A 26,782-nucleotide genomic window follows, 5' to 3' on the forward strand; every position below is an offset into this window, starting at 1 on the left:
GTTGTGTTTGTGGGTGCTCTGTTTTCTGAGAGGGTGTTGTGCTGCACTACCGTAGTAGTATTAATTCTGTGTCAGGGCTACTCTCATTAATGTAGCAAGGCTCTATCCTGTTTCTCTTATCACTATGCTAAATGCAAGGTCATGCACATCAAATGAAAAGTAATGATATTCAACATTTGCAAAACTTATCTCATCCAATGCAACATTTGCAAAATCTTGTCTGTGTATCATTGTGCAAGTGCATGCTTTTCATTTGTTATTGAGTCCTTTCTCACACCACAGCTTATAAAAGTGCTGAAAAGTAGAAATGTGGAACTGTAGAGATTGAAAGAAAGGTGTGTTTAATTTGTGTTTATTTCATTTGAAGCTGTTTTTATTGTTGACTCAACGTTACTTCACCATAATTGCAACAATTAATCGATAGACTTGATGGAAAAACAAGGCATGGGAGACAAAATAAAAACATGAAATAAACTTAGCCAAAAAAGACATGTTTAATGACTGCTATGATTCATGTCGGAAGGGGTAGTGCTGTCCGCACAGTGTAACAGAAGACAATTCTGCAATGCAAAATGACAGGTGTATCACATAGAAGACATACAGCACTGGCTAGATACATGTTATTGTGCGGGACAGAGATGAAACTTTTAAAAGCCAGGGGAATGATGCCAAAGGAAACAAATATCAAAACTGGTCTTTACTGGTTAGCTTTTATATTTTTCAGTTTGGAGCTAGTGTTTTGCACAAATAAGATGATGTATTTGGTTCAGGTTTTAAATCCAAGAATAAGTTACATGCTGCTGTGCTCTCGCCTATACAGTACAAAGGATATACAGTACATTTATATCCTCCCTCTCAACTTGACATATTTGGCTTTCTGGAAGCTTCTTTGATGGTATTTGTACCTGTTTTTATCCTGTAACAGATGCTTCAATTGATTTTGAGTTTTCATCTGTGAATCTGTGTTTTTGATGTGTTTGTGTTCTCGCCAGTTTTTGAGAAATCCTCCATCAGCCTAAAACTGCCACTGAGCATTGTGGGGTTCGAGTCCCAGTCCCTGAGCTTGCCCCTTCTGTTTCTGTTAGGGGTGTTATGGCAGTTAGGGAGCTCCTGTCCGTGAGCGCCAGGTTCCTGCAGGTTGTAGAGATGGCTTTAGTAAGCTTACGATTAAGACCTACAAAGCACAGCTGATTTGACTTTTTATCTGCTTTATTAGCACAATTAGAGTCTGAGATGGAATAAAAACCTGAACTGGAAGCAGCAAGAGGACTGGAGCTGCCTCCCCCTGCCATTAAGAAGCATCCTCTGAATCATATTTAAACACCTCTACAGACCACGTGGGGACACATTGTTCTCCCTTGTCTCTGTTTAAAGTAGTGTGGGATTGTCTTTTTCTAGGAATTTGTAAGCTCCAGTAAAGAACAAAAGTCAGACTATGTGGAGTACAGGTCAGGGTTATGGACTGTGGGGTTCAGATCCTGGGTGAGGCATTGCTGTTTTACCCACTGCTGAGATTGCTCCAGCAAAATACCCCAGGCAATGTAAATTGTCAGCTCACTAAGATACAGTAATAATAACTTCACACGGACGTCTGTCTCTCCACCACTATAGACACTCTACGCTCCTTAGGTTCTAGCCACCAATACCTGACAGTCTGTCTTCACTGGCTTGTCCACCCCTGGTTGAAGGAAAATAACTCACATCTATAAGCCATTAAAAGCATCCATTCACCAGTCCCCAGCAGCTAACAAAGACACACAGTAACTAAGTGCTTGGAATGGGGGTAGCCATGGCAACGTAGCTCCCTGGAGCATGCCAGGAGTGGCGTCACAGACAGACTCAGTCATACAGTGTGTCTGTACAGAGGGGGGGTAACTTTCAAAGCAAATAGAGTAACGCAAAAGGTCAGCTTCACAAGCCAGGAAGAGCAATGCTGGAGCAGGGGTGATCCTCACAGCAGGCTTGACCGTCTATTGTGCCTCAAAATAGCAGGCAGCCCGGTGGGTTAGTACTGCAGGCTGTTTGTTTGTTTATTCAGTTTTGATATCTCTAATCTTCTGTGCGCACTCAGTCTTAAGACATATCAATCCCAAATACAAGTGACTGTGCACCGTATTTCCAACAAGGAATGAAAGTATTGGACAGAACTTAACAGAGAAAAAGTACAACCTTACAAAAGTGCAAAGAGCACAACTCATCTTTATAATTCATTGTTGATTGACTTTTCTGATGCCATTATCTATTGAGACATAGATTTAAAACATGTGCTGCACTGTAAGATGATGCAGAATCTCCACATTTCCAAACTAAAGATTTACAAATCATGGAGAAAGCAGTATTTATATACAAGAAGTACACAGTGAGTTTACACCCACGTAAGAGACTGTGTGAAAAAACATTTTTCAGTGAATTCTGAGTTGCAGTAAATGTTAGAATTCTGGCCTGTTATTTCACTCTTTACTTCCTGAAACAGTTGCCCAGTTGATGCTAAAGAACTCCAAAGTAAAACTGACATCATTTTTTAGTGCACTGAACAGTCTAAGCCCTCAACATCTTAAATGAAACAAGTATCAGATACTTGTTTAAAATTATTCTAAATTCATTTTTAAGACATTGAAGGTCTTGAGTCTGATCCTTCTGTTTTAAAATGTACTCTTTAAGAGACAAAATGCAATTACCCAGTATTATCACCATAGTCTCTGGTGTGTACAGTTCTGCACACTTCAGCATTTGTATTCTTGTATTTCAGAAGGATTCCATCAGTTTTTATAGTGATGTTACATGATTTCTTTGTGCCCTTACTGTCGTATAGGGATAGAAATTAGAAGCTGTTCTCACTCCAGATTTCTATGGAAAACTAGGTGTTCTGCACAGCACAAAAATCGCTGTAACTACTGACCACCAAAACTATTGATCTTCAGAAAGATCTGCTCCTCAGGCTACAGACTGCTATAGATTTTGAAAAGCATTCAGCTTCCAACAGAGCTTGATGTGGATTCCTACAGGAATTCTTAAATGATTTCCAATAGAGACAGACACATCCATATACGGATTTGATCTAAATACAGTACACGTGCATTTTTTTATATACAGTACTGTACAGTATGTATTGCCTTTGGTTTCCAAATGTGGAAATGAAAATTGCTATTAATACCATCTTTACTAATATACAGCAAAAACAAAATGAAAAAGTGGGTCAAACTTGCTACGTTTGTGCTTCAGTGCATAGTGTGCACCAGATATATGTCTGACTATAATAGTATAATATCCTGTTTCAGCTGTAGCTATACGTAACTGAGTAGTGTGCCGAAGTTTGGCTTTTGTGGTTTATTTCCTGTTTTGAAATGCTGACAACTTGCTTCAAACAAAAACACACACACACATAAAAAAACACATTGTATCTATACACCAGTGCAAAGCACTGTATCTCTTTGCAATAGCTGAGATTGCCTGCAAGTTTTCAATATCTTGCTTAGCGACGCCAGGGATTGTGAAGCGGAACAGAGACCAAAGAAACAATGTTCCACCAGAACTCTATCCCTGGACCACTTACTATTACACGAACTCATCAAGAGCTGAAAACAGCTTTTCCATGGGCCACTGGGCTGAGGACAGATCTCATCTGCAAGTCTTGGAGATGATTTCTAAAGATTGGGGGGAGTCTCAGACATTAATTGACGATTTTTAATCATGCAGAAATAGTGCACATTGTACTGCTGTAGCAACACCACATTGCATGAGTGTGTGAACTTGCATTAAGATAAACGCTTTTCATGGATTTTGCTTTATAGGATCCCTAACACCCCCTAATTCCTAGGGATATTTTTTGCTTGTTTTTGCTCTGTGAACTCTTCCTCATGCTACAATGTTCCCTCCCTTTCAGTTCGCCACCCTGACATTGAACACACTGTTCTTCGCAAGGTGACGACAGCTATACCTCCCTCGTTGCGAATTCCAGCAGGTTTTTATCTGAAATGCACATGCTTTGCCTTGGCCTTTTCTGAACCCGTTTCCATGGCGTTTGAAATTGTTTCAGCTGAATGGATGTTTTTATGTGATTCTGTTCAGGAACATATGAACATGTATTTTTATTCACCGGCTGGGTTGGCACTATCTGTGCTTTCATTGTGTGCTTGCATGCAGTTGTCACTCCTTTCAGTTGTCTTAAACCTGCAGTATCTCTCATAACCAGCAGGAATGGCTATCAAACATTAGACCAGAGTTGGTGGATAGTGATTAGAATGAGCCTTGCTTCGGTGATTTTAAAAGTAAAACATATCTTTGTGTCTGGGGACCAACAAATAGAAGGTGTCTTTTAGTATTTTCTCCTGACTGCTCACCCCCCTTTAGTAATTCTAATGATACATATGTATATCATTTATTCAAATATAAAAATCGTATATGCCATGTGTTAATGGAATATGTAAATGGTGAAATGAGTTTGAATTACAATTATATTGTGCTTTGAAAGGTGCCAAGACTTGTTGTTTTTTTTTTTCTATTTATAAGCAGAAAGTAGAATCTGTGTGTCACCTGTAATGAAGAAAGGTACTGGACTTAATACCAGGACTACATCTAGGGATATTTATGGTAATAAGGATTTATATCGTCTATTAAAATACTGCTGTTGTTTGCATGCAGTTCCTAAGCCTACATCTGGCTGGGTTTACAAGTTAATTTGGCTGTTGCCCAACAATGCAATGTTATATAATGAAATATTGTAGGTAGGTAGATCGGTCCCTTTTCAGGGCATCAAGGCCCATGGGGAATGGGGGGGCAAGGGCCCCCATTTTTCTCAACCAACCGACACTGGAGGTGGAGGTGATGTGGTCAGCATCACGCTCCGGCCGGCCTGTTACCCCTGGAAGGATTAACCCCCAGTACTCATGTGGAAAGCAGGCTATTGTAAGTGGCCCTGGGAGCCGTCTGGAAGGAATTAGAACAAGCTCCATTGCTTGCTCCTACCTGGGATTGAACCCGGGACCATGAAATACTGAAGTAAATTTCAATTACAAGTAAGAGTAATAAATGACCTAAACATGTATTGGGAAAATACTTTCAGGAGGAATTTAAATCAGGTAGTGTTTCAAATGTACAATGAACTACATTTTACACAGTAAAATCCAGCTTAGAATAGGGTAGAGAGTTGTGGCTGTGTAACTGAGAGGGTAATCAAGTAACAACCTCCTGTCATGGGAATAAGCAATTGTCCCACACTGAAAAAAAGGAACATAATCTCTTGAGGTTTGACATGAAATTATTACAAGAGAATATTTCACAAAAGCTGCTGAATTGCTTTAGTTTTTAAAGTGAAATACCCAAGAAAACCACTGAAAGACGTAGATATAAATCCCTGTATTTATACAGTAAATTTAATACAGTGCATTATACTGTACGTACATTACATAAAGGTCATTATGGCCTGAAGAGTGTGATGCTTTCATCATCTGCTTTGACCAATTGCAAGACCTGAGTCCTACAGAAATCCTTGAACACGCAGCTCAGTCCCACTCATCACAATCCTCCTCCAATCCCTCAAAGTCAGTCCTACTGGAGGAATCTGATGAGTTTGGGCTACTAATACATCAGAACCTGGATGGGTGTGTGCTGTATCTTGCCCAGTTCCACCTGTTCTTGCTGTGCACAGAGGGCCAGTGCTATATTTGGTGAAGGTTTCTAGTGTTTTGACCACAAAGTGTCACAGTTTTTTTTTTATACTAGGAGGTACACCCATGTTAAACCTAGCTGCCCTGTACAGTATATTTTTAAAGTTCTATTGGTAAGACTGCCCTTGAGTGTTTGGACTTCTGACTCCCCGCATGAGCTAGATAATGTGCTCTACATTTCAATTTCAGTTTCTGCATTATTCTATACACTGATCCACAACCATCATTTTCAAAGGAGGTTTGTGGGGAATAATACAGCCAGCTGATGTTGATACAGGTCAGGGAGATTACCACAGATTAAATGCTGGTATTTATCCAGTTACAATCTAGTTTGACATTTTCTTACTGTAGATTAAACGTGGAGGTAAAATCCTGGATGAGACCTGGTGTACCCTTTCCAATCAAAAGGAGATGAAATTGTTTTGGATCCATCCCAACAAACCCTTGCATTCTTGTACCATTAAGTAAGGTTAGACTGCTCTAACATTGATGATGTTGCTCTAAACATGCATTTTGTGTGAATAAGATCATTATTATTGTTGTTGTTTGAAAACGTTTGGAATAGGTTATTTCCAACTGTAACTGGCATGAAATACTGTCCCACTCTGGTGTAGGTATGTTCAGAAAAAACACAGCCAGGGTCTACATCACACGAACAGCTGTCCAAGCAAACACCATTTGTTATAAAAGCCTGGATGCGAGCAGAAGTGGCTGTGGCAATGGAACTAGACATACCTATTGTACTAGAACCTTAATCCTTACCCTTCATTAACCTATTAATGCTTCCCCTCTGAGGGATCTGAGGGACCAACACTTTCTACCCATCTCTCAGTTCTAACCCCTAACAGTTTGCCCAGCATCTGACTCTTAACTTTTAACTGTCTCCCCATGCTGTTTTGCCTTTTGCCAGTGTCTTGGAGCATTGTATACCATGAGCCTTTCCATTATTTGTATGAATCTGCTAGGTGTGTGTTTTTCATATGTCATGCATCTACAGTAGTACACTTTACTGAACTTGAAATACACGTCACACCCACAAGCTGGAGAAAGGCAAGCAAGGACTGAATAGCAGTCAGCTCTTAGTACGATGGCAAGCAATCAGGGGGAAATGGGGGTATGTTGTTTGAACCCCACTTCTTGCTCTTTGGGCAAAGAGGACTTGGTTTGACCCCCAGTTGTATGAATGGAGAAGAAACACAAAATGAACTGCTGTCAGAGAACCGCCAGAGACTCTTCACATAATAATAATTAATTAATAATTGCTTATACATATAAAGCGCTTTTCTGGACACTCCACTCAAAGCACTTTACAGCTAATGGGGACTCCCCTCCACCACCACCAGTGTGCAGCCCCACCTGAATCACATGTCTCAGACAATAAAATGCATGCACAGACTGCTGTTAAGACACACCAGTTATAACAGAGAACAGCTGGCCCCCGTGAACACGTGGATGTGAACTGGTGAGTCATCAACCCAGCCTCACCAGTTTATTTGCGTGTTCCTTTTTTATACATTTAATTTGTGGTTGAAATGTGATCTCGCACACGGCTGGGATTATGTGCTAATTCTCGGAGGTAGCCAGCAGAGATAAAACCTGTGGTGATACAGACAATGGCCCGGGCCGAGCGAGAGCACCCCTTTAATCCACTGCTGTTTGTAGCTTTATTTGCTTTACTAAACCCAGGGATTGGCGTTGATGAAGCAGGTATTAGCACCACTCATCTTCTGAGCTCCGCTAGCCTTGTTTTCCCATGCCAGATGATATCGGAGGGAACCAGAGGGTGGTGCTGTGGCCAAGACGTGGCAAACAGTTTTGATTTTAAAAAGGGATAGAAGTTGAAAGAAGTGCAGAAGTGCAGTTGCTCTTACTGTATACAGTATGTTAATGGTCACAGTTCTTGACTTGTGACTCAAGACTTGACCTCAGTTCAGAATTGATCAATTCTTTTACTCCAGTCTTGAATGAATTGACATGAATCTTGACTTGATTCTCTGACTTGATTTTTTACCTGATGGAAAAAAAATACTTGAAAATATTACAAATTCCGGGTCCATTAGCTTTTGCTCAGGTTGCATTATTATTTTCTCCACTGCTGCTGTCTTCACAACCATGTGCTATTTTATATTAAAGTAATATTTTCCATATTAAGCAAATATGTGGCTAAAATTAAAGATGACGTAGTAGAAGCATTTTTGTTGAGAGCTGGGGTTTATGTTGAGCTATGGTTAATATTAGGAAAACTGTAAGGCTCTGGGTAAAACTGTTGTTACAGTTGTTATTTAAATACTTAGTTAGGTATACGTTTAACTAGAATGGGTCCATTTAAGTGTTCTGTTTTTTGTAATGCCTACATAATAAATCTGTATAATAATAAATCCCACATATAAGACTACAAACACAATTCATGATTGGGCCAAATAACAATTAAAAATACAATCTGAAAAGATATTCCTGGTTCTATTATTTTGATAGTAATCCTAGAAAAACTCTAGAACTACCTCACTTCCAAATAATATCTGAGGCCTTAACTGCAATGGAATCCAATTTTGTTGAGAATTCCTGAAATTATTGTTCTCCAGATGCTCCAGAATCAATGTATAAGCATTCAGACTAAATCTAGATTGTTTTACTGGAGTATCGTCTATAATAAAAGTCTAGTTATGGCCTCTGGATTCTAAGGATTTTAGATATGGGTTCCAGATCGTGTTAAGTCTAAAAAATAAATCTATCCCAAATGCATTCCCACAAATAATTCAAGATGTATAATAATGTAATAATCATGGTTGAAAACGCAAATATTACTCTGACAGGACCCTAGAACTATATAGAAGCCTGACTTTTAGACTTGGATGTTGGGACTTGAGTCACTTAACACAAGCGACCTGAACGTTTGGTGTGTTCCATAAATCAACAATTTTCCTTTGTGATCCCTGTGTGACCTCTCAGTAGCTGCTACCCAGCCCCAGAGCTCTGGCTGGTGAAGAGATCATGCTGGACCCTCAGATGTCATTTCAAGAGACAGTGAAATGGCTGCAGCTTAATGCAGAGAGACAAGCTGTCTGCAAGAGACACTTCTAGCTCCTCTGCTGCATTCATCCCTAATGATCTTCCCATTCAGAGCAATTCCAAAACAGCTCAGGTCTTATTATGAGCTGGTTTTTAATTAGACAAACACATGCCAGTAACTAATAAAGGGATTAATTGCCAATGAAAGTGGACTGAGTAAATTCACCTGAATGTCATTCCCACACATTAAGGCCAGTGTAATCAAACATTAATCTACAGCCTCCTTGACCATTTCCCATTCACAGTCTCTCTTATATTGCAAAATTGATTTTCTCTTGGAAAATAAACATGGCAGGGACTGTTGTTTATGCGATTGAAGGTTTAAATGTAAAATATCCTCACATACTGTACATAAAAAATACAGATTCCTTTTAGTTGACTACTTAAAGCCTCCCCCTGGAGTGTAAGATGAGCACAGTTAAGTGCAGAGATGTTAACTCCTGGCTAAATTGCACTCAGCTTATACAATCTAACTTTCCTACTGGTAAATTCACTCCTCCACCTGGTCTACAGTGGGAATGGCTGCTGTACATCACCCTGGCTGAGCTGCCAGATGTTGTTTAATACTTCAAAGGTTATGGTAGCAGTAGTAATGACAGAATACCTTTACTATTTAAAGTACAATATTCATTGTTATCCTCCTGTGTCTTTTTTGTACAATATTTGAAAGGTCCTACACCAGTGCTGTTCATACCTTCCTTGATAAGATGAATCAGAGTTGAAGCATGATGTCTTTGTTTCTTGGATAACTCGCAGATGTCAATTAATGACATTGAATTGGGTAATAAATCCGTCCCCAAGGGTATAAATCTAATGCGATTTGAGATATAGTACCCCTGTCTCACTGTGCCTAACTGATTTGTATGTGTTATGGCTAATATGCACACTTTTTAAGTGGTGATGTCTTTGGTTCTTGGATAACATTGGATTTTGTAGAAATGAATCATAACTCTTAATTGTGACTCCTTAGGGTTATTCTTTTTCTCTCTTTTGAATACATAAAAATGTGATAAGATGAGTCACATGATAATAGCAGGAAGTGCGGATAGTTCCAGATTTTCACACAAAATGGAGAAGCACTCTGAGCCGTGTGTTTTGTCTCACAGTGGCCCCGTTTTTCCCTAAGCTACGGGGGTCCAATCCTGGTACCAGTGGCCATTGAGTCTCCAGGGTTTCCAGGTCTCTTCAAAGTAGCAGTATTTCAAGAGCTGGGAGAAGCGGTTCATCTGGCCCAGTCAAGTCAGTAACCAACTGGTTTATCTCATCAAGAGCTGAGCTGCACTGAAAACCTAAGTTAATGAACCTCCCACCTCCCTCCAAAAACGTACTGGTAGGTTAATTGGCTTGTGGGAAAAACGGGCCCTGGCGTGGGTGTGCATGTTTGTGTCTATGTGTACCCTGCAATGAACTGGCATCTCAACTAGGGTGTATCCTGCTTTGTGCCCATTGCCTGCTGGGATAAGCTCCACCCCTCCATGACCCTGTAATGGATGAAGCAGTTAGGAAATGGACCTATGCATTTTAACTACTTGGCATCTCATTGCTCCAGTTCACTAACTTGTAGGCTATTTATTATATAAAGTCCTACCTCACTCTTTTCATCTCAGTGTCTTTAATTTAATGGACAATGTGGGAGTAACCTAGAATTTCTGGAGGCGCTCAAAACCATTAATTCTTATCACTATTAGTCAAACCCTACGACAACCAGTGGGACCTGGCCTCACACTGACTCCAGACAGCACTGAGTAAATTGGTCTCAATGAAGATAATGCCTGAAGGATATTTCTGTTCCTCTATTAAAACTTTTAGAAATATTTTAGACATACAGATGGATTCCTAGATAAAATCAATCACTGAACACTGCTCATTTCTGTCCTTGTCAAAAAGTCAAATAAATGCGTGACTTATTAATTGTTAGGCATTTAAAATAAAAAAAATGATACTGCAAGTAAGAAAATTATTATTGATCATTGCACTTTAAATCTACTCCCCATTAAAGGTGCAATGTTGGCACCTGTCCCTATTGATCAGTGCTCAGTTGCTGAGTCTTTTAAACCAGCTGTCCTGAATGGCCAAAGGCTAAGATTACTGGTGCATAGGGGCAGTGAAAGGTGGAGAAAAGACAGACTTTGTGCCAAAGTGAGAGGGTCTCATAATTGTGTGGGATACCGTGATGACTGGATAGTTTGGTAACCCAAACATCGGTGCATCCACGCACTGACCACTCTCTTACTACTGACTTTGTATAACTCTGCTCAGCTTTTCTAGAACCCTGACAGGGCTGTTTTTTTTTCCTCACACCCGGGCAAGTTTTATACTTGCTCAAAGACTCAGGAAGGAAAACAAGGACCTTCTGGTGTTGAACCAGAATTGTGGATGGACATTTGCAAGTTCATTGGAAAATACTGAATAAAATGACAACTTAGAAAATTAAAGGAAAGTTTGCAAAATGTCCTTTTCCCATTTTGTACTTGGTTGTGGGTTAAGTCATTGCTCAGAAGAAAAATAAACATAGGGAAAAAAGGCAAGGATTACAGGTTTCAGTTCTTTTATTTATAACAGCAGCTCTAATTAAGGTTTTTGCCTGGAGCAGCAAAGTGCTGTGTCAAGCTCTGCTTGAGTGTGATGGACTCTGGGTGAGCGATTGCACTTCTGGTTATTGCAGGCTTGAGTTGTCAGTGTCAACCACCAGGGATGAGATGAGCAAAACCAGACTTGGATGAGGAAGAGACAAGGCTTAGTAACTAGGGAGCATTTAGTACACCTCGTTTTTCTCTGTTGTCTCAGAACACTAGTATTTATGGCAGAGAATTCAAGTTATATGTCACATTCCTGCCAGCTCTTTCAAGATTAGAACAGCAAACTGAATTCAAAGTAAAGTGAATGAATATTTTTGTTTGGTGTCAGGAGCATATCTTTCTTTCTAGAATGATACTGCAATATGTGCATATTATTGAATATGTCTATTACAGCATAAGTCTGGTAACAGCATGCTGTTCTTCTTGGTCTGGTGGAGATTTGTTCTTGGGGTTTCGACACAAAACTCATCGGCAAGATTTTGGCAGCTTTTTCATTTTGCTTCACACACCAGGCTGTATTTGCAAACTTGTATGAGTCAACTACTTTTCTTTTGAAAGATGAAAAACTAATTTCTGATCTTTAATTTTTGTTTTTTTAAAAATGGCTTCTTTAAATCGTAAAATAGCAGCTCCTGTACTTTGAAACTCACACAAGTTTGTTGGTTGGTCGCATGAACAGGGGTCCCCTGATTTTTCGTAGCAGAGTCCTGGTGAAGAAGTGATGTGGGAGACAGCCCTTCTATTGGTGTGATTACTGAGAACTGGGGGGTTGTATCATTGCTTCTTATGCATGTTATGTTCTTCACTTCCTTCCTCATAACCTCCTACACAACTGCTACAGCGAGTGTTTATATTGGCAGCTAAACAGCACTGTAAATCAGTCTGTGAGCTCACTGAAGGTTTTCTGGGTAAATATTTTACCAAAAACTGCATTAGTGACTACATACCGCTTACATGGAGCTCTGCTTATGAATGTGGCATGATATACTGTATGATGGCAGAGACACAAAATAAAAGTTTAAGCTTTATCTTTTATTATTTGTTTTTGTTTCTGGGAAAGACAAAGCTTTGACAACCCATCCTGGGTCTCTAGACATATTGTCCAAGATTATTACCCTTCAGCGAAGGCACTGTAGTGTAAATTTCCCTTAATTGTTTATAACAGCCCCCGAATAAATGACTCAGCCGAGCTGAATTCATTTCTCCCAAAAATAAAAAATGAAAGGCATGTTATTCAACTAAAATAAAAACAAATTGCTTTGACATGATTATGGCTTTTCTAAAAAAAATAGAATTCATTTTCGTTTCTGTGTCTTGCATTTGATTAAGAGAACGTCTCAAAATAGAGTGCATTTCTGTGTGAAATAAGAACTTTCTTTTTCAGTGGAAAGATGTTTTATGGATTTAATTATGTGATGTGCTGTAGACATATGAAGTCCTTTAAAAACGCCCACCTTATCCTGTAGCACGAATAGAATCAAAATGCTTTGATATCAGGAAGAAATCTTTTGTACAGTAAAAAATATCTTTTGCATTTTTTAAAGTATTTATGCACATTTACACTGGTGTACCATCCAGTGTGTATCCTTGCATGCCTGGATAGGCTCCAGGTGACCCTGTATTGAATAAAGCACTTAAAAAATGGATGGATGTGTATACATTTACCTTTCATGTGACATGCAGGAAATGTGACTAAGCCCATAGAAGGTAATTTGTTTTCAAATTTGTTCTGGTTTTTGATATGGCTATACGCCCATGTCCTTACCTGACTCTCAGATACCACTCCGTTCAGTAGAGACGACAAAATTCAAGAATGAAATTCAATGTGAATGTTTGGATCGTTGGGTGGGATAGGTTTGGCTTAACCTGTCTGGTTGATGGGGGTCCTCCTGGCTCGAACCCCATTCAGACTGAGTGAACCAGGGGGCAGCTGCAAGGCGGAGGTGGGGTGGAAGAGGGATGCTGGAGACAAATGCAAAGGGAGGTGTTTGTGTTCGATATATAAAGATAGTTTCCGCAAAGATTGATTAGGAACAGGTGCGTGAGATTGACGTGTCATGTTGTCCCTCCCGAATGTCAGTTAATAACTTCCATTCAGTGGTTTCTAAGCCCAGACTGTGGGGGTTGTGCTGAATTACCAACATTGTGGTTTTGCTCTAGAGGCTGATGTCTTGTCATTCTCTTGACAGTTCCCGAAGGGCTCCAAATCCAGGAATGTCAGCGCCCGCCAGCCTCTAGCACAGTCGGATGCAGAATTGCCTCGGTTTCAGAAGATTTCTTGGGAGTCCCTCACCATGGTCATAGCTGTGTTAAGATTATAGACCCCCTGTGGAAGACTTGGGGGGTAGGGAGGAGGACCGGTTTCTGCACAAGGGGGTGTTTGTTGACTGGCTGACGGCTGGGGAACCATGTAGTGGACCTTTCTGTGGGGGGGGCGGGCGATTTTTTTCGGGGTCAAGATGGTTCTGCACACGTTGCCCTTTTCTAGTGCCTTCCTGAGAGTTCTTCACTGTTTCGCGTGGGGCCTCATTTTCCCCTGCTATTGGTTCCTGGATCGGCTGCTGGCCTCCTTCCTGGTTACCACCTATGAGAAGAGGCAGCGCTCAGAGGACCCCTGCTACTTCTTGGCCTTTTGCATCTTAATCTCCACACCGGTCTACCTGGTGCTGCTGGTGGCATCCCTGCCTTTTGCCTTTCTGGGCTTCTTGATCTGGGCCCCATTACAGGCTGTCAGGCACCCCTACATCTATTCCAAAAGAGGACGGCCCAACAAGAATCGGGCAGAGCAAGGCACAGCCGGGACACCAGTGGGTGAGTGGAAGGCTCAGGGCAAGAGTTTTTGCTTTTGCACTGCAAATGTGTGCCTCCTGCCTGACTCGCTGGCCCGCTTCAACAACCTCTCCGACACCCAGGGGCGGGCCAGGGAAGTAGGCAAGAGGATCCGCAACGGAGCCAGCCGCCCACAGATCAAGATCTACATTGACTCTCCCACCAACACGTCTATCAGCGCGGCCAGCTTCAGCAGCCTGATTTCGCCACAGGGCGGGGGGGAAGGCCCCCAGCGGGTGGCTGGTGTCCGCCGTACCTCCTCTCTGGAGTACAAAGTAGAGAGCAATGGGGAGGCTGAGAAGGAGCAGGAGGAGGGGGGTAACCGGGATGAGGAATGTGTGCCGCTCAATGACTGCCCCTCTGGTGTGCAGATAAGCATCAGCGCTCCTGAGCCAGAGGGCGAGGAGGACCAGAAGGGTCAGGCTGCCAACCACAAGCCCAAGGAGGGTGACTCAGGCAGCCTGGACAGCAGGACAGCCTCCCGGGAGTCGCTGGTGAAGTTCCAAGTGGCTGACGGGACCCTGTCCAATAACAAACTAACGTACCACACCTCTGTGCTAAAGAAAGCCTCCGTGAGGAAGCGGCGCCACGGAGACGACTCATTCGACCACGAGATCTCGGCCTTCTTCCCTGCCAACCTGGACTTCCTGTGCCTGCAGGAAGTCTTCGACAAGCGAGCAGCAGGAAAGCTAAAAAGGCAGCTGCACCGCTACTTCCAGTACATTCTGTACGACGTGGGCCGGTACGCCTGGAAGGGCTGTTCCCGCTTCAAGTTCCTCAACAGTGGGCTGCTGCTGGCTAGCCGGTACCCCATCCTGGACGCCTCGTACCACTGTTACCCAAACGGCCGTGGGGAGGACGCTCTCGCGGCTAAGGGGGCGCTCTTCGTTAAGGTAGGTCGTAACGTTGTGGTCTTTCTGCTCTAACTGTGCAAAACACATCTGGCTTTTTCTGGTGAATGTTTTTTGTTGCTGAGGCATTAGAGCTGGAGGGAGGCCTTGTCATCAGCCTGAGGAGAGATGGCAGCTGTGTAGCGTTTCTGTGAAGATGAAGCGCTGAAGTGAGTGGTGGGAAAATGGAGCACCTCCATTGGGTCTGAGGATGATCATTTAGGGAACAAATAACAGTCTGTTTTTGTGAGCATGGATAACCATAGTTTTATAAATACATATAATGTTGTCTGCAGAGTAATGATGATAAATTTCCAGTTATTCAAGTGCTGGTCCGAATTGTCAGAACAGGTGCAATTGACGGTTTGTGTGGGAAACCCAAATGGGACTCAATCAATCACGTTCTTTGAATCTAATGTGCTCTGGGTTCATACAGTTCTGATTCTGGACATCTTCTTCTGGGGTTTACTGCTGCCATAGTGTTGGCGAGCGTAATGTCGTGCAAATATTACCTTAGTACTTAACAAAATACCCTTCTTTCTTGATCATTTATATACGGTTCTCAAACCAAATAACTAACTCCAGACCTTAAAAGTCAGTCCTAAACACTAAGTTCATTTTAAAAAATGTCACCCTCCTGTAGATGACCTTGTGTATGGGGATGCTGAAATAATATTGAGGAAAGAAATATGGAAGCTTTACGTATCTCAAAATTAAAACTGGTTAACTGTGAACAATAATTACTGTTCCACTCCCCACCAATTAAGTAGGATTATCTTCCTTGTTAATTAATCGATCCATTAGCTGTTTCAGCAGCGCTTGGCTTTCCCCCCAGTTTCTCCTCCCTGGCTCTGTAGCTGCACAGATAATTTTAAGCACAGCAACAGGAAGAGGGTCTGTCTGAACCATCTGCTCGCCTCTACACCATTTCAGGCATTTTGGATTTTTATTCTGCAGTTTCCAATTTCTTGGATCTGAAAGGCAGAATATGTTAATGGAATAACAAGCAGAAACAAGAGGAAGCTTTTGAGAGGATTCTAAAGCCTCACTGTACACATTCTGCAATGTTTTATTTTTTAATTGCTTAGCATCAGTCAAGGAGATTGTGCTGCAAATGACCACTCCTGTTAACCTGGACAGAGACTTTAAGACATTCACTCACTCAGGGTATTTTATCAAATAAAATATGTGAGATTCCAAAAAATGTCCTCCTTACTTTTCCAAATTTGTTCTCAAATAATATAGAAGATTAAATTATATTATGGTTGTTTTTTCACTTCAGGGATATTAGAAATAATAAAATATTTATTTTTCATTTCTCCCAAAGGGGTCAAAGGGTAAATTACTGTATATGGAGCTGTAGTTCATTAAGCTGGTAGAAGGTACTGTGCTTTGGATCAGAGTGTAACTCGAGGTACTGACTCCGAGCTATGTTGATACTATTCAGTGTGGTCATAACGCCTTCAGGCTCACTCAGTTTGCGTATTCAACTTAAATTTCCCTCAGGGAGTATAGGAATTTCTCACTTTTCCAGCAAGTGTGCTCTGTAATGGAGTTGCTGGTCTAGAAAAGCATCACCTAGGTTATGCAGCATTTCAGAGGAGAATGAAGTGAGTCCCTTCCTGTGTATAAGAACTGGGATCTATTTGGATAAAGGGAAGGCACCAATTCCCCAGTTTTTGCCATCAGTAAAATGTTAGGATGCTCGGGACCATCTCAGAAGCCCCACAGGTAACAGCTAGTGAGAGCAAACTAATATAGCCCTCACACAATGGCCTGAGCTGAACACATAAACCAATGCTGTTATTCCATCCAAACTACCGACGATCAATAAGAGATAATCTTCCTGTAACCATCAACAGACTCCAGCCTTTCTCAATGTGTTACTTGTTCTCAGAATTTCTCGGGATGAAGCAGTGTCACTTTTAGCAGAGAAAGTGTTTTGACAGAATGTGACAAGGCCAGCGCGAGTCCCCCCATTAGACAGCAACAGTGCTGCAGCTGTTCGCTTCCATCGGAAACTGCCGGTGCCCCTGCCATCTTCTCCCACATTAATGGATTCTGGGTGCTGATGTTTCTTGCGCTTCAGCAGGGGTCAGGAGACTGAATTAGACAAGAGGCTTCAGCTGTCCATGCCTGGCCAACACCTTAGGGGCACTGCACGACCTCAGTGAAGTCTGCCTTTACCAGGCCCACTGCCACATAGAAAGGCTCGGAAGGTCAGGCCAATTCCTATTTAATTTCAATGCTAGGAGACGAAATATAATTGAAAACATTTCCCTGAAGGTCCCTTGCATACAGAATACTTGCATACTTGCATCTGACAATTCACCTTGATGTTTCCTCATTTTCATTTAAATCGGTTTAGAAGGTTTGCAAACCCAGACTTGAGCAGTGCCCCCTCCGCTCCGTGTACTGCGTGTGCGTCTGACACGGAGTGTATTGGTTAACGTCGCTATTCTAATCATGATTTTCAGTTTAGGCGCGGCAGCTTTTCCGCAGACACAGGGATGATATATTCTTGTTAACAGCGGCAGCAGCATTTAACCCCTTCGAGAAATTTGTGTCCCTGACTATAAAGGTTTATCATTTCAAATAAAATAGGTCAAGACTCAGGAGGCTATAAAAACCCATTGTGGAATTGAATCAATTTGTAAGTGCAGAGAAGCTTTACAGTATTTAACCACACACAACTGGTGTTACTGCCTTATCTTTTCTTGCAAGCACTGACTGGAGAATTTTGAAAGCCTCAGATATAAAAGGGAAACTAGGACGCACAGAATAAGACAGACCCCCACATAGAAGGGAAACGTACAGAACTCTGTTTAGAAGCAGCTGCCAGTTTAGGTGGCAGACCTCTGGTCAGACCAAGGGCCAAGCCCTGTAGCGCATGGACTCCAGCGAGGACGCCTGTGGTGCGCGGGGCTGCTCATCTCGCAGACACCTGTGAGCAGGACACCTCAAGGAGCGGAATGCAATCACCCGAGCACTGGCGAGGTCAGACATTCCCAGCTCGCTGCATGTCAGGGAGCCCTGTGGTTTGCCGAGGGCGGTCAATCCTTCATGCAGGAGCACAGCTGTGCGCTTAGCAGGGTGGGCTTGGAGGATGGGGAGGGTGTGAGGGGGGTCGGACAAGGCCCACTCTGAGGGGCACCTGTACAGTTTGTTGTCTTCATCGTCTCCCATATCGGCTTTGTGGCGATAAGCTTGGTTATCAGTGGGTTGTCCCACACTGGAAAGCATAAAATGAAAAATAACGGATGATTCAAAATAGTGAAGTAAAAAAATCTATACAAATACATATACATATTAAACATATATATACATATTAAACAGATTGATTCTACCTTTTACTGAGATGTGGAATACAACATATATCAAAGTAAGTGGAACATTTTGGAGACAATATCTCTGTTCTAATAACATCAGTCAATTTTAGATGTGGTTATAAAATGTTCTGCTTACAAACAGTGAATAATTTTGTAGAATCAAAAAAGATTTTCCATTCTAACTCATATATTTCTGTACTCCCTCGGTTTTACAGATTAAAAGGGGGAAGGGTTGTCCATTATTGCTGAATTTCTGCTACATCGAAAACTAAGTTTTTTTGTTCATCCTAAAAATACTGTTAGTGTATATGAGTACATACAGTATATGTGAACAATTGCAATCAACATTGTCAATGAAAATTGTTTCTGTGCCTTTCTATTCATAGACAAGCTCTTTATTTCATGGATTGTTAATATAGTGTATAAAATTCACTAAAGCATATGAAACAAAAACAACACCTATTGTGAACAATTGACCTATCCCTATAGCGCACCATTGGTATTCCTGAATTTTACACCTATGTTCTATTTCTTTTTGCTTTTTTATTCGTAATTGCAGGCCAAACCTGATATTTTTTATTTTACATATAAAATGCCCCTTTCGCAGATTTTGTTAATTCAATCTGAAGTCTGTTAAACCGAGATTTTACTGTACAACTGCTTAGATGGCTAAATGAAGAGACAATGACAAATAATATTAGCTTTCCAATCACAGATTATTTTCCTAAATTGCTAGGCTAAATTAATGCCATACAGTATGATACAGTTTGTATTATTAACAGTGGTGATCTAGATGTGCAAGATCAATCATATTATAGTTAAGAATGTGTCAAGATAACAGAAATGCACGAACTATAAATAAAATGAGAAAACATGAATACATGAATAGCTCATTGGGCATAATGTTATTTATATTTTAAATAGTGAGCAGGCAGATTTGTTGATTGAATAGTATTGATGCATGGGATCACAAAATATCACATCAATTTAATGTACTGTAAAAACAGTTGCTCAGTCTTTCATATCTGAGTTGAATTAAAATAGCAAATGACCAAAATGAATTATTTAAGAAACTATAAATAAGACTTAAAACATTTTTAAATGATTTTAATTAATGCAGCATCGGGGAAAGAAATAGCCATGCCTTCTCGAGTAATAAAGCTCACGGGGTTGCCATTAGCATGATTGAAGGCAGCCTTTCTGTGAGAGTTGTTGTACAGGGACTAAGATGTTCTGCCTCAGTAATAAGTAGATGGGAGAGCTCAGGAAGGGACACATCCTGCAAGGCAGGGGACCATCTCACCAGCCTTAAACCATCACCTCAGTCTGACCCATCCGCGGAATTGTTTGCAGACTTCAGTGCCTCCGCCGCACGAAATTCCAGGACAGAACTTGAGTGTTAGCAGAGTGGCTGTAACTCTACATGAAAGACCCTTCAAAGGTTGCATGTCATCAGCTGAGAGATGAAATCGCCATCTGCTATAGTCCAGGGAACATCAGAGGTGGCAGCAGAGTGGGGAGTGGAGTGTTTTAGTCATCACTGTGACTGTTTTCTGTGATCAGCCACCTTTTATCAGAAAGAATGGACACCCCACAGCAGTCTGTCCAGAGGCTGGTCAGGTGTCTGCATCACGTACTTCTAGGTTTGATGTTCCAGCACATCTCAAAGGTGTTGGAAAATACATTTAAGATACCGCGAATAAGTTTAAACTTGAATATTGTTTTTTTTTAGCCTTAGTACATATCAGTGGTAATTAACATATTCTTAGAACAAACAGGATGTTAAAGTACCTAATTGTTTCTGACTGTGTGATTACTGGCCTAAATAAATTAGCATCCCCTCTAAATAAGATCATAGGCTTCCCTAAGCAGCAAGAAGAGATTGAGCAGGTTCTCAGTCTCCAGGTTCTGCAATATTAGCAATATCACTCCAACAAGTTCTCGTGGAGGAAGGATATGGAATATTTGCTGATAACTGTCTGTAAAGTGTACTTTCAAGTCCTTGGATAAACCTAAGATGATTAAGATGATAGCCTGTAGAGTCAATAGCTGAGAGCATTCTCAGTAGGCATTGCATGTCTTGTAGGTGACGTTAAGTGGACTAATCACAGACACATTGTTGTAGGACCTTCTAGGACTGCCAGCATTTAGTTAACCAAACCATCAGATGTACAGTAATTGTGTGAAAGTGGGTTAAAGCTATACAACCTTCCAAGACAACATCTATAAGATGATAGGAATCAGCAGGGAGCTGTGATGAGGTGTGTGGGCTGCAAAGGCACAAGTAGAGGTTAATTCCACATTGTTTTTTACTCTGTTTTTACTTTTTGGCATGAAATTAACCTCTGTACCTTTGATGATAGGAACAGGTTTGCATAAGATTCAGAAATAGCAGCCTAAAGTTCTTCTCTCTCTCATTTTGTCTCTCTCCTGCTCTTCCTCCTCTCCCTCATCTATTTTCAAGAATTATGCATTTCCTTTCACATTTCTGTATAAAGGTACTGCGGTCTTATTTTATCTCGTTGTCTGTGTTTGAAAAGAGCAGGTGAATAAATATATGCTTGGTGATATTCTGTGGGCTTGGCTAATATACTCAATGCATGGCAGCTGTATCCATTTCAGGCTTTTACATGACTCTTCTTAGACACTACAACAGATGCTGTATATTGCTTATTGTTCCCTTATTTTGAGTAAATTTTGAATTGACAGATGCATGAAGTCAAATTAATGTTAAATATACCACTTTTCTGCCTCATCAGTACAATTTGTATAAAAACATGCAGCTCACAAAGCCTAATCAAGCTGTTCTAATCTGTTTCGTTTCAGAGTTAATCACAAGTCATTCTCTTTAAATAAGCTCTTCTCGGAGGAATGCAAGTGTCGTTTTCAGGTTTTATCAGAGCTCCAGAGGTTGTTTGAGGAGGCTTGGAAAACCACATATTTTGGGGTATGCATGAGATATCACCCTCCAAAAGCTTTGACTGTGATAGTTTGGAAATTACATGCAGTCAGGAAAAAAAAGCTCAATATTTTGTATGGTTTTAAAAGCGTAAATTTGAACGTTGCTGTTATTAATCAAGCTCTTAAATACCATATGCAGCCTCCTAATAGGTTCATTGTGGAATTGTTCCTTTAAAAAGTGTTGAAACTTTTGAATATCTATGGAAAGGAAATGGGCCTTCAGCTCTGTAAAGGAGAAATTAGCAATTTTATCAACGTTATACTGTATGTTTGTAAAGGAATGTGAAAATAATCTACTGGATTGTCCACAGCATTTGACTGTACAAACAGAGTGAGCTCTTGCCCCTTCTGGAAAATGAAGTATTGAACCCAGGCTGTTTCTTGTACTCTGTGGCTAGGAACTGGTGAAACTGGACAGGCTTCACCACCTCAATTTGCTAAGCAAAAACTGCATCATATCCTCTTAACCCAGTTGGTAGGACCATCTTATTAAAAAATATTCTGGACCTTTTCTTACAGTACAGTATATCTCTGTTTCCCCCTCTTTACTACCATATGCCTTTGGTCACATTTTCATGACTTGGGACATACAGTACATTTGATTGATTAATTTGCGAACATATACAGTATATCACAACCCATACAGGAGATAAGTCGAAAGAAATTTTGCAAACAAAAGTTTCAGATCAGCACTGATGTCTCCATAGAATATTCAACAACAGAACATGGATCTTATATAAAAAGTCTGCAATGCTTTATAAAAATAAAAAGAGCCATACAAATGTCTACAAATTCTCTGTCACAGCAGAAAGTGCCACACACCGGCCGTGTCCTGTGTTACCAATCCAAGCATATATAAGCTCCTGAAACATTCATGGAGCCTGCGAGGGAGTGGGGGGGCAGGCAGGGCCTGTGTCAGCTCCACTCTGTTTTGTCCTGTCAAGTCATGTGAATGGAGCTAAGTGAGGGCAGTTTGCAGACTGGGGCAGAAGCACTCCAGACTTTCAGGTATATGCAAGTTTCATTTTCTTTAGGTTAATTTAATCCATTTATAATGTAAAGATTGTCATCTGGTATAGAAAAGCTGTGCTCTGCATACAACATTACCATCATATAACAAAACACTGACTTACTGTATGTGTTCCTTACCAAGTGCACATGTGCATTGCTTTCTGTTCATTCCTATTTCTATTCATTTTGCTAAATGTCTGCTTTCAAAAGGAAATGAACACATAGAGTTCTGAGCTTGTGGTTTAAGATCGTTAGTTAGGAAACAAGATTTCCTTAAAATTAAGTGCAGTTATCAATTCATTAATTTGTCTGTCATTTTATTAAGTAGTACAAAATTTTAAATCATTCACTTAAAGCTCCAGATCTTAGTTAATCCCTCCCAATTCTAAATCAACTAGTGCATAATGAAAATCTTTAAACAAATGCATGCAGAGTCAGCCTGATGATTATAGATATTTGATGGTTTTGATATTTTCTAGGCCTTTGTTCCTGGTAGACAAAGAAAAGGTTAAATGATTTTATCTGTGTGCTTGGGGGCTGAAAACATTTTTATTACTAATCAGATAGCAAGGCCAGTGACGGAATCGATTTCCAGAAAAGTGCTGGCAGTCCGCTAGAGTAATAAATCCTCTCTGTGTTCGTGAGGCTAAAAGGCAATTTAGTTGCTTTCGCAGTGCCCAGTGATGTATATACATCCCTCTATTGACATTTAATATCATTTAGTTGCTTTGTTGAACACAGTTTCTGTTTCATTTAGTTCGTTGTGACATAGGATCTCATAGACTGTCCTGGCAAAACAAGGCAGGATTTATGGCACTCATTGTCCTGGCCTGTCCCTTCCATTAGCATGTATCCATCAACACGCCATGTAGCAACAGCATCTGTCTCAATCCTTGAAAAGCACCAGGCACATTCTCACCTCATCAGCGTGTGACTGCTCACTAATTCACAACTGCAGTTACCATACTCACAGACATCATTGAGGCCACTTAAAAAGTCTTCTCCTGAACTCTAGGTCTTTGAAAAAGAAAGGAACAACTGCTGTAAAGCGTATGTTCCTATACATGCTGTCTCAGACTTCAGTTGTGTAAATTTGAAGTGTTTTTGTCACGGACAGATTTCATAAGTACAGTAGTCTAGTCTTTTCACAATGGTGTTGGTAAGGCCAGCGTATATCACTGTTTGGAGCTGTGTTACAATATTTAGAGGCTTTGTTACCAGCTCTATCTGCAGTAGAGTACTGAATACACATCTAGGCTGGGCCATACTGTAGTACAGTACTACTGTCCACTACTGGCCTGGGCACTGCAAACACCTCTCTCCGAAAGAGGACAAGAAAACAGTATTGTAAAAATAATGGCATGAAAAAAATATGAGATGACTTTAGAAATAATTGAGATTTGTATAAGAATGGAATGGCTGTAGGTGGCGCAGTGGTTAGCATTACTGCCTCTCCGCGCTGGGGTCCTGAGTTCAATTCCTGGGGGTTCTCTCTGCATGAAGTTTGTATGTTCTCCCCATGTTCTTGTGGGTTTCCTTCAGATGCTCCCCTTTTCTCCCACAGTCCATCTGGCGTCTGTTTCAGGGTGCACCCTGCCTTGTGCCCATTGTTTGCCTCGATATGCCCCAGCTCCACCACGACATTGAATTGAAAGAAGTGGTTGGCAGATGCATGGATGGATTTGAAAGGAAATATCCAGTCAATACTTGTTGAATACCTCCAGGCAGTAAATGATGAGGGTGTTTGTCATTGTCTGTTTCACCCATTAGTCAATAGGGGGTGGTATTACAGTACATGGGCTGAATGGTCTCCTCTTGTTTGTTACCTCTTTCATGTTGTTATGTTTTCATAGGAAACCAAAGTCCTCTAATGAGAGAGACGCTAATTATACCCGCATTTCTCATGTGAAATAAGTCCATTTATATAATAAAATATGCATTTTCCAAACATCCCTATGGTATTGAAAGATACATAAATTAATTATTCACCACTCGCCAGCACTTGTGTTCATTCAATATTCATTCATTTTAAAGAACAATGTACTGTACTGCTGACACACGTTGGCTTGAAGTTCCCTGCTCACTGCACCTGACAGCCTAAAATCTGTGTCCATACAGCTACAGTAATGTCAGCTTTCTCAATATATCAATAGGTATGAAAATTATTTAAATATACATATCAATTATTAGAAAATCAACTTATTCCTGGTAAGCAACCCAGAGAATTTTAGCTTAAGAAATGTGTTTGCCCTGCTTTGTTTAAAGGGGAAATGCAGTCCCAGTTTCTCAGGCCGGTTTTGTTAAATCTCCATTAAATAATAAATATATGAACATTATAGAAAAATGTAACAAATTTCAAGTTAAGCTCAAAATCGTGAGCTTTGTGAAAGTACTGTACTGTAACCCCTGGTCTCACCACTGGATCCCATGAATTACAACACGATTCGGCCCCTTTGCCTGCTCACTAGTCACTGTAATGGCTAATGAAATGCAATGTAGGAGTGAGTAAGTACAGGTTGTGCAGCAGACATCTCACTGTCAAAAAGTTCCAACGTGCTCTGCATGCACAGTTAACAAGTAGTATTTGTCGGCAAAACCGTCTCAAAACCAAGAGCAATATTTCTATTGGATTAAAAGAAATGTGATTCTTTCCAATGTCATGGGGCCACATCACGTCACCAGGAGTTTTGTTACCTCATTCTGAATCGCAGAATATGGTGCTGCACATACACTACTTGGAAATGTTGTCTGTTTTTTATGTAAATTGGAGGTTTTACACGTTACTGTGTACATTTTACTTTCATTGTGATTTGAAATGCCCTCATCAATGCTGATCCTTTCTAACACTGAAATATAAAAACAGCGTTGCAGTTCCACTTTAACATGCCAGTATCTAGTTAAAATACGGTTTCTTTAATTACAAGGCTTCCTTCTATGATCACTGGCCAAATTGTTAGGAACCTCCAATGTTTTGGCCTCAGCAAGCAGCCTTTCAGACGAGCCAGACTTGAACTGCTCTATAAATAGACAGATTTGGCCATGGCCATGGACTGTCACTGATTCTGTGACACACACAGTCACTGCATCAGCACTGCTATCCATCACTCACTAAACGCTGGTTCTGCTGTAGCATCCTGTCAGTCAACATCCAACAGTGCCTCTTACAGCACTGCTGTCGGTGGCTGATTAATATACAATAGACTTAACGTTAGCACTGCTGTCTATCAGCATCTATCTCCAATCGGAGAAAGGACATTGGTCAGGGACTGATCCAGCATCTCCTGCAGTATTGCTTTTAACAAAAGCTTCATGGATACTGTTCCACTTCACCGTGACAGGTGACAGACACAGCAGCTCCCAAAATACCTCTAGGGTTGAGAAGCCTAATAGGAGTACACAACGCAAATGTATCTCAGATCTATTGGAATCTTTAAAAACAGAAGATAAATCTGAATCCATAAAGAAATGCATCAGGAAATGTAGTGAACTGCTTATTAAAAACATGCAAGGTTTTGAGGCTGAAGCTCAATATTTAGTGTGTAACCTTGTCATACCACTAAGTTCAACAGGAGGCTTTAAAGCAGCCATTGCCATTTGTTTACATGAAGGGCTTTATAAACATATGTGGACAACAAGTGTCCTTGTATAATGATATGAATTTAAATGTACAGTATTTTGATGACAGATGTAGTCTATATTATCAATATAAAGTATTCTGTTTTCAAAAAAGTATTTTTATGTTGAAATACACTTATTATTTTGGGGAATTACTAGATGTAATAATCTATTTCTGGGATATTTTTGCTGTATTTCATAGAGTCCACTGGGCCTCTGTCACGGTAGTCAAACTCAGATTCAGACAGAGCCCAGCAATCATGAGCTCTGAGAGCACTCACTGATTAGAGTCATCATAGTGCCTGAATGGTTAAATGCAGATGAAATAAGCTTTAAAGTCCTGTCGCTGAGTGATTATGTCTACTTCAGAGGACACGTTTAAGAACTATGGAGAAGGGCATTTAAAACTGAGAGCAGCAGACAGGCCTTCACACAAAGGATTGTGGGAGTCTGGAACAAGCAGCCCAGCCATGTTGTTGACACTGTTACCGTAACTTATATAAGGCATAGAGAGAATTCTTTTTTTGTTTTTAGATGTCCCTTCTCTGTTGGGCTCTTAAGTGTCTCCACAGTTTTGCAACACTTCCAGATGGAGAAAATTCTTCCGTTGCAGCCTCAGAGTCACAGAGAATCAACTGCAGGATGGACAAATCCCGAGTCAGAGCTAATAAAGTCAAGCGAATGAAAGTGGAAGAGCACTTCTGAATTAAAAAGAGTGACCAGATGGATAACTTTTGGCAGGCCGTGGGTTCATAGAACTGTGATGATGTTTGTGGATGAGACACCCTGGAGAAAAAACACTGCCTTTCAAAAGCACGGGCACAAGGTCCATA

General features: G+C 40.8%; 1 protein-coding gene across 1 annotated transcript in view; it reads left to right on the forward strand.

The window, feature by feature from the left end:
- Positions 1-26,782, forward strand: part of smpd3 (sphingomyelin phosphodiesterase 3) — a 79,474-nt gene that overhangs the window by 22,758 nt on the left and 29,934 nt on the right. The window contains exon 2 of the mRNA XM_088938759.1: positions 13,504-15,036. Coding sequence (XP_088794885.1) covers positions 13,774-15,036 — 1,263 coding nt within the window. The 5' untranslated portion in view covers positions 13,504-13,773. The remainder of the gene's footprint in view (positions 1-13,503; positions 15,037-26,782) is intronic.

Source organism: Atractosteus spatula, chromosome 21, assembly GCF_055471065.1.
Source record: "Atractosteus spatula isolate fAtrSpa1 chromosome 21, fAtrSpa1.hap1, whole genome shotgun sequence".
NCBI lineage: Eukaryota > Metazoa > Chordata > Actinopteri > Semionotiformes > Lepisosteidae > Atractosteus > Atractosteus spatula.